The sequence below is a fragment of the Telopea speciosissima genome, chromosome 7 (assembly GCF_018873765.1).
Source record: "Telopea speciosissima isolate NSW1024214 ecotype Mountain lineage chromosome 7, Tspe_v1, whole genome shotgun sequence".
Taxonomy (NCBI): Eukaryota; Viridiplantae; Streptophyta; class Magnoliopsida; order Proteales; family Proteaceae; genus Telopea; species Telopea speciosissima.
Window position 1 is genome coordinate 35096444 of NC_057922.1, and position 8694 is coordinate 35105137.

An 8694-nucleotide genomic window follows, 5' to 3' on the forward strand; every position below is an offset into this window, starting at 1 on the left:
TGCACTAGGGGAAGAGAATGTCACCCAATTGTGCAACGCACGCTACCCCTGCGCCCTGACACATGGACTCGTGAAATGACCACAACACCCCTTGGAACCCTAGAAATGATCAGGGGTGCGACAGTCATTTCACATGCCTTTGAGTCAGGATATAGGGGCGGCGTGTCTGACGCAACCGAGTGGCATTCTTTCTCCCACATATATATATATAATTGTCAATTTCCTATAAAGGTTAGGTGGTGAAAATTGTGAGCACACATTAGCATTTAATTTCCACAAACATATGATAATGAGTGTAGCGTAAACTCGTACCTAAATAAAGGAAGGGAAGCTTCTTGATCAGGACGAAAATGACTGGATATTAGTGAATTGGACCTAAGAATCTTTTAGTTGGCTGGTTTCTTTAACACCTATTAAATGGGAAAGTAATTAAAAAAAAAAAAAAAAAGGGAAGGTGGGGAGAATGTTCATCTATGCCCCTCGTGCTTTCATGAATGAATGCGGAAAACAAAAAAATCTTATAGTTACATATCAGGGACAGGGAACCAGCCAAGCTAACTCAATTTCCTGAAGAAGGGTGCTCTTCCAACATCGAGCTCCTAGCTCTCCTTCTCTATTTTCAAAAGTATATAGAAATCGTAGCCAAGGGAAGTGAGTGAACTAGCCGGGCAGAAAAGGGCAATTACCTCTCTCTATAAAAGGGAAAAGAAAGGTTTATCCGCTCAACGATGTCAGAGCCTCTCCGGGTTGGAAGTCTAATAGTAATCACACAACTTTCATCACATTTGATAATGATATTTTTCAATGTAGAATTTACTTTATTTTTCAAATAAAAAATTGATTGTAGAATAAAATATAAAATTTAATGTCCATATTTAAAAGAGCAAAGTTTTCTTTCATCCATTTCACCGTAGGAGCTACCCTATGCCAATTGGATGGTCAGTAACACTCAGTAACAAATAATTAAAAATGAATTGGTTGGGAGGACAGTTGCTAGCGCAGCTGGTTTGAGGGTGATGCAATAGAGCCTAGCCCCCGGTTCAAGACGTTCTGTTACTCATCTAATCTAGGCCACCCACCACCTCCCACCAACAAGGGGAAGAAACAAAAAATCTAATTCCCATCTTTCCAAAACTACCACCCATGACCATGAGAGAGAGACGACTTGTTATCCTTGATCCTGGTGGGTACAACTACTCAATTTCCTTCATGGACCCCTTTGTCTCTTTCTCTCTCCTTTTTCTTCCCACTCCATTTGTTTTTTTTTTAATTTTAAATTTATATATTTGCCTGGTTTAAGGAATTTACTTACAGGTTCAAAACAACTACAATAGCTGCAAAGAAAGAACCCACTTTAACAACTGACCTTTTCAATACCTACCGACCAAGCATACATTATTTAACTTAGACTGGTAAAGAAAATATTAGGGTCAATGATAATAATCCATTCCCAGCATGGCATGTATAGTAGTCTTCAACTTAGACATTTTTTCTTGACCCATATTTGTCCAAGGTGATTTGACATTTTTATTAGACTCCTTAGAATAAGGAATGCTATCATTAAATCCTGCACTTTATTATTGAGGATCTGAAATATCCTTTCGCAATTAAAAAGATCAGATCTCATGGATTAAGAGATTCTCTCTTCACCATTGATGAAAAGAAACTTGATGAGAGAGAGATCCAATGGCTAACATCTTTTTATTTTCTTTTCTTTTCTTTTTTTTCCGCGGGGGGGGGGCACTGAATTATCGACATCTGATTTGATTGATCCTGATCTAGAAAATTCTCCCAATAGAAGGAGTTGTTGGATCATTAGTCCAACCTCCTCCTCTGTCTCCAGTCCACACTTAAATCGGAGAAGAGTTCTAAACTAGCTCGCTTTCCAGTCAGATCTCACAGTCAGAGTTTAGCAGGATCACAGTAACAGGTTGGCTAAAAACTCATCAGTAATGTTAATTTCTCATTAAACTTGCCACACTAGATATGTGCTACAGTGATTCACACACAACCTGAAATTCAAAGATTGCTGAATCCTTTGAGGTAGTAAGATCACTTGAGCTTGAAGATAACTGTTAAATAACATCAAGTTGGACTAAAGACTGGCACTTCCATGCAAGGGTTTTGTCAAACCAAATGCAGCTAAAATATGCACAACTAGTTTGCATACTAATTGTTAAATTAACATTTTTCTAGAACCTTATCATCTCACTCTGATGAATCTACAAAATAGTCTCCTAATCACAAGAAAATGTACTCTGCTGTAATACTTATTCTGTTTTGAATGCAAGTATTCTAATTCATATTTAATATTTGAATAACACTGAAAGAGTGTTTCTTAGGAAAGCATGCTACAAATGTTGTGAAAAATGGTTTCATCCAGCCCAAAGTGCCAAACGAGGAAAATTTTACCTCTCTACCTTGGGGACATGTAATGGATCGAAGTATTCAATCAGCCAACCAGAAGACCCAGATATCAGAAAATTGAAGATATTATCCCCTTGGGCATCCTTGAAAGAAAAAGGAAACACACACACAAACTAACTCATCAACCTTGGAATTAAAGGAACAGACATATCTAATTGAGATAAATTGATGTAAAAGAAAGGAGCAGTTACAACAGTACATGTATCACGAGGAGAGAAATGGTCATTTACAATAGGAAACAGAATGAAAACATTTCTTTCCATTTTCTCAAAGAACTGAAACAAGCTTCCGCTAGAATAATTGCTTGTCCTAGTATGGAGGTGTTGACTGAACAAATAATTCACCTTCCTCTTCTTCATCATTGTCATCACCTGTGCCTACCCAATTACTACGGTGATGTTGTGACCAACTTGGATTGTTCATTTCAGCCCTCACTGCTAAGGGAAATGGAAGAATGTAACTTAAAACATATACTAGTAACATTTACATCTCAGTAATATTTTACCATGCAAAATAGTATTTCCACTAACCTTGTGGCTCTTCCTCGTGATCTATTTCCACGCGATGCTCGCTACAGTATCTAGTGAAGATAAACATTATTGATTCTAAGGGAATCGACCAATATTCTCAAACATGACATGAAATCAAATACATGCATGTTAATGAAATATTTCCTCCATCACACAATTACCATCCACTTTGGGAACCCCTCTAATTTTCAATGTTTCCCTTCCATACTAGCACAAATTTTCTTCATGTTTGGTAATAATGAATATGCCAAACAACATAAGATGGCAAAACATAAACTTCATAAAGCTAATAACTTATTTGTGAGATGACAAAGAATTGGATAGATAGAAACACCATATGTGCACCAAATTACTCTATTTCCATTTCTGCAGCAGAGGATAGAGCTACATAAATTGAACAGCTTTCATTTGTATTCTGACCTATTTAGACAACTAATCCAAGCTTATCACTTGATTCTGTTCATCTGAAGCTTAGATGCAGCTTCAAGATCCAAGGATAAGAGTATAGGTTTTTGCTGCAAATCTGCAAATTTATATAGAGCTGTAAACTGAAGTAAGCATCTCATTTATCATGTTGACTCCATTACCAGACTCATCGATGGTTGATAGTGGTTTAGCATAATTGCGGTTCTGAAGGTTAAGTACAATTTCCTCCACACCAATCCCTTTCACAAACCCTTTCTATTTATTTAGCACGTCATCTATACTCCTGGTACTCATTAATGGATAATGGGAGATACTACAAAACCTTTAACATGTAGATTTTTCTTCCAAGTGACCTTAGAGATGGAATTTTTCTTAGAAACCAGCTTACTAGGAACAATAAGATGATAGCATCCCCACGCAAGTGCACTAAGCACATAAAAATCCCTTATCTAGGCCTGCTCAGAGTCTATATGGAAAGGACTTTGGACTCAGAAACACATCACCAGGGGAGTTAATCAGAGTAAGAATAAGTTAACAAATACTATTCCTATTTTAATATATTCTACCAGAAGGAAAATTTCAGGATACAGATCAGACCCATCAGGCATATTTCTTATTGCAGATCCAGTCTTTGAATTATCCACTGTCTTAGACCTCCCCCTTCCAGCCAGCACATTAGCATTTGAATTCATTTCCACTTGAACATGTCTTTCTTCCGCACCATTGCCACTTTTGGCACTTGCTGTTATAAACCAGGCAGGTTAAAATTCTTGAAGATATATATTGTAAAAGAGTTGGTTAAGCGATGAAGAAGTATACCTGAAAGTTCAGACCAGATTTTGGTGTGGTCAGATGGATGCTCAGAAGTTGCAACTCTGAATCTTTCTCTTTGTGCTTGAGATCCTGTTCCTTGATCAGCCTGACAGTGTGAGGTGGTGGCCAAGGGTGGATTCTCTGAAAGGTTTCCTTCATGAAGCTGTGACGCAAGCATGGTTGCAAGGAACAGTGTTGCATCAAAGTCTGAACTGGAGCCATCATCTAGACCAAATTTTGGAGCCATTAGAATTGGCCTGTTCCTCCAAAACCAATTTCTTCAATATCAAAATCATAATCTAGGTAAATTATAAACTTTCAAAAAAAAATATATATAGAGGAAGAGAAGATGAATCCAGTGAGAATTCTAAACCATCCAATAAACATTATATTCCTTAATTAGTAGTAAAAAAGGTGTGTGCCATTTATTTAGATAGGCTAGAAACCACCAACTAAATGATCCTGACAGTGCCAAGAATTTTTAGTGATCATTAATTCCTATCTCTTACAAGAATCCAAATCAAGTAATTTATGGAATGGTATATATATATATAAAACAAAATTTCCTTAGTCCTTTTCCTGTGAAACAAAGCCAAGCCTTTTCCGCATTCCATATAAATAAAGAGATACACTTCACACTTCACAGAAGTTAGTTTTCTTGTCTGCAGCACAAGCATTGGCTGGAAAGCTAGTACTCCACCAATTAACAGATTTACTAGATGATAAAAGTATCAGGAAAATTAATTTTTTTTAAACTTCCCTCAGCATGATCACAATAATCAATAGCAACAACAACAATGGAACTACCAATAATAAAAACAAAAAGATGGCTCCGGGATTATAAATATCTTACTCGCCAGCTTTTTCAAAAAATAACTGAATGTCAACCTCACATCCCTCGCAGAAGGACAGAAATGCCTGGCATTTGACAAATAAAAAAGAAGACTATGCTTCAGAAGGAGAAAACAGGAGGTTGGGGGGAGAGATATTCCCGCAACTAAAAAAAATGATGGAATAATAATATCGGCAAAAGAACTTGTCAAGGCTAACTCTGGATAACAGTGAGATACTGATAGTGATGGTGAGATATTATCTGACATCCAACAGATGCGTTGCTCACAGCTCGGCAACCAGAAGGAGGGGCTCAACAACCATCATTGCACCTCTTTCCAGCTATTGAGTTGTGTGCATCACTTGTTTCCACCTCCAATCATTTCACTGGACATAAGATTTCTAGTTAAACTCAAAACAACTGAGTACAAGAATGTGGTTCACTATGCCTTCAGTTCCTTCACTCCAAATGTCACATCCACAGGATCACCGCAGTGTGTATATTGCAAAAACTCTTCATTAGGATCTATCCACAGTTGGGTGTGTAAGGCTGCATCACTATCCTCTGCAATTGAAATACAAAAGAAGCTTAAGACCCATAGAAAAATAAAAAATTATAGAAATGAGAATATGACAACAATAAATCTATAAGGACCTTTCGTTGGGTCAGTATAACTTCTAAGCTCAACTGCTTTCCCTCCTATATCACTTGCTGCATCAGAAGGTAAAGAAGTGGGATTGGTGGCTATGATTATAATCTCCTGAAGGGATGACTGGAAGTTTGCTAGCAATCTGTTGAAATCTCGAGGCCTCACTACAAAGTTACTTGGAAAGCGTGTCCTATCAAGAGAAAGATGTTGAATGTCTGGTTCAATGTTGCAGGTAATCCAGTAGGCTTTCTTCACACCTACATCAGGTTTCTCAAACAATGGTTACCATGAAGGGCTTACTAGAATAATCAAATATTGATAAATATGCACCAACTGATTGTCTATATGCAGCCTGCCACCCAATACTAGATACCTATTCCAGCAAATAATCAATTTCTAGTTTGAAGTTAATATGTATCTCCTCAAGGGACCATAGCCAATTGGCCACAAATTCTACCAGACAAGCCTAACTATACAATGTAGAGCTAAAACTTAGACGGCTACTTAAAGTAAGTTCAGAGTGTCATTCATATTTTTACGATAATGCCAAAGTGATGTGTCACACAAATTCAAATTTCCACCTTAAGAGTCGATGTAAGTAAAAGGTGGCACAATGCTCCAATGCAGTAATTGAGACACAAACTCAAAGTCTGAATTTTGAAGTGAGGAATGTCCAACATATGTACTTACTCCCCGGACGTTTCCTGTGCAAAAATGAGAATAAGAAAGGAAGGCAGGATTTTACCGTTAAGGCAGTCTAAAGTCCATTGCACTTTTGATGCATCAGAGTTGGGCAAACGAATGCTCAGATGATCAACACTTGCAACAGGCGTCCTTAGAACAGAACAAACAGCCTAAGCATGCCCAGTCAGGAGAAGCAGTAGCATAGTACAAGCCCCAAAATTTTTAAGGAACATATTCAAGTTCACTGTAATACCTTCAAGAGCACGCTACATTGCACCTGGGCTGCCATTATTGTATAAACATCAAAGAAATGAGGCTTAAATGTTATAGCCTGATAAGCGGACCGTGATGAATTGAGAGTGTAAAAAGCAAGCTGCACAACACAAAAGATATATGTAAAATAAGAAGAATCTACTTTGCATCAGATAAATCAGGCTTAAATGTTATAGCCTGATAAGTGGAGTGATGAATTGAGAGTGAAAATCAAGGTGCACCACAAATAAACACATACAAAAAAATAGAAAATCTTGTAAGTGCTAGTTTGGGCAATTCGGAAAGACAATAGCCCTCAGGAAACAGGAGGGTCAACCTCATATGATCAAATTCAAAGTGTGGACTAGCAAACTCATATTCTATCCCTCCTAATCTTCCTTTTGTTTTTGGGTTTCAGATCCAGCAAAGAATGTAGCTATAAAATATACGCACTAATGATCAAAATGTCTGTTCTTCAAAAACCCTAAGAAAGTAAGTATACATTATTTCTTGCAATCAATATTTTCCAACTTCCTTATAATCTCCTTAACACAATTAGTAATAAAACCACCCTCGTCATGGAAATTCACAATTTAATCTAGTAATGAGTTAGATGAAATTAAAAGAAAATGCTTCAACGTATCGTCGGAAACAAAATGCACTGCTATATTTGATTAAGAGCGTCCCAGTTGAGGGTTGAAATCCCTACAATCACGTCATTAATTGAACTCGAGATCGATGTGATTTCAAGTCAAGACTATACAGGGAAAACAAGAAGCCAATACCTAAGTGTTGTGGGTGTGAGATCGTGAGGGGTTGAGGAGTGATACATTGGTACCTGAGAAGGAGAAGCTTCGATGGCGAGCTCGTGACCGATACGTGCAAGGCAAGTGATGCAACGAGCAAAAGTTTTGAGAGAGTTGCCGCTCAGACTCAGCTCCATCGGCTCCGATTTGCTTATGCGATTCTGCACTGAAGCTCTATTTTGCTTACTCTATCAAAGATCGTTCTCCTTTCTTCTTCACTGCTTTCATTCTTACCTGAAAACAATTCACTTCTTCTTTATTCACCTCAAGAACAACTGCGAGAGGAACAGAGACATTAGATGGCTTTGATTTGCGCGGGAGGCCTCGCTCAACCTCTTCAGAGCGGCAAAAGTACAACTCACTCGTCGAGCCAAGCGACTAGCGAAGGCTGTCCCAGAGGCGGGAAAGAGAAAGTACACGGGTTTTGCGAAGGTTAGCACCTCTCACGTATCCAATACAAACACGTTATACAGGATCTTTGGGCATTGTGAACAAGGGCCGGTTTGGGTCGGGCCTAATCAGTCCCCTATCAATTTAAGGTCCCACATCGTTACCGACAAGGTTCGTAATCTCGGTATGGGCTGGATCGGATCGGATCGGGATTGCCAAACCCGGGCAAATATGACACTTTTGTCCCTATTTTTTTTGACCTTTTTACCCTTGTCCATATAGCTGGATCGGATCAGATTGGTCTTGGCCGATACCGATCTGATCCATCCAAAATCGACTTTAGTTAACCGGACCTCGTAGGACTAAGCATGGACACACTTTTATTCAATTTCTAGAGTTGGGAGAGGGTTCTTTGAGCAAAGAGCATATAGGAGCGCATCAAAGAGGTGTGACAGAATGGTTTCGTACATGGGAGGGTAGCAAAGTCATGTCATATAAAGAAGAGAGAGAGGATGGTTGCGCACACTCTCTTGGTGGTTCAGAGAACCTTTTCCCTACAAAGTTATAGTCCTCACTCGGTACTCCTTACATTGGTTGGTTCAAGTCCTCTCTGCCTTTATATATTTAAGGGTAAATTACATGTCACCCCCCGATTTTCAAATGAAACTCAGATCACCCACTGATGTAGACCCCAATATGACAAATTAGTCTCTACCATTAGTTTTATGCTATTAAGTGATGATGTCAGTCAGTTAAATAAAATTAAATCCCTAAACTACCCTTGACCAATGTTGAAGATGAAGGAAGGGTAGTATTATAAATTTAATTCTAATGTTTTAATACAAGGGTAAAATAGTCCTTTCACACCAATAACTAACAGCAGAC

General features: G+C 38.3%; 1 protein-coding gene across 3 annotated transcripts; it reads right to left on the bottom strand.

Moving 5' to 3' along the window:
* Positions 1–2576: 2576 nt before the first annotated feature.
* LOC122667813 (cell cycle checkpoint control protein RAD9A) lies at positions 2577–7749 on the bottom strand. 3 transcript variants are annotated; one of them, XM_043864253.1, is made up of 10 exons: positions 7452–7749; positions 6615–6734; positions 6423–6531; positions 5683–5934; positions 5477–5592; positions 5050–5114; positions 4203–4453; positions 3972–4125; positions 2958–2998; positions 2577–2861 (listed from the first exon to the last, which is right to left on the bottom strand). In XM_043864253.1, the coding sequence occupies exons 1-10, from the start codon at positions 7554–7556 to the stop codon at positions 2737–2739; spliced, it is 1338 nt and encodes a 445-aa protein (XP_043720188.1). In that variant the 5' UTR covers positions 7557–7749; the 3' UTR covers positions 2577–2736. The 3 variants fall into 3 exon arrangements, with proteins under 3 accessions (XP_043720188.1, XP_043720187.1, XP_043720189.1); XM_043864252.1 differs by having other exon boundaries at positions 4203–4459; XM_043864254.1 differs by lacking the exon at positions 5683–5934 and having other exon boundaries at positions 4203–4459.
* Positions 7750–8694: the final 945 nt, after the last annotated feature.

Excerpts from the sequence above, each read along its gene's own strand:
- LOC122667813 (XM_043864252.1), bottom strand. The coding sequence starts at position 7,556 with ATGGAGCTGAGTCTGAGCGGCAACTCTCTCAAAACTTTTGCTCGTTGC. Across the intron at positions 6,532-6,614 it reads AATGTAGCGTGCTCTTGAAG|GCTGTTTGTTCTGTTCTAAG; the intron begins GTATTACAGTGA and ends GGGCATGCTTAG. Across the intron at positions 5,593-5,682 it reads TTATACTGACCCAACGAAAG|AGGATAGTGATGCAGCCTTA; the intron begins GTCCTTATAGAT and ends TTTCAATTGCAG.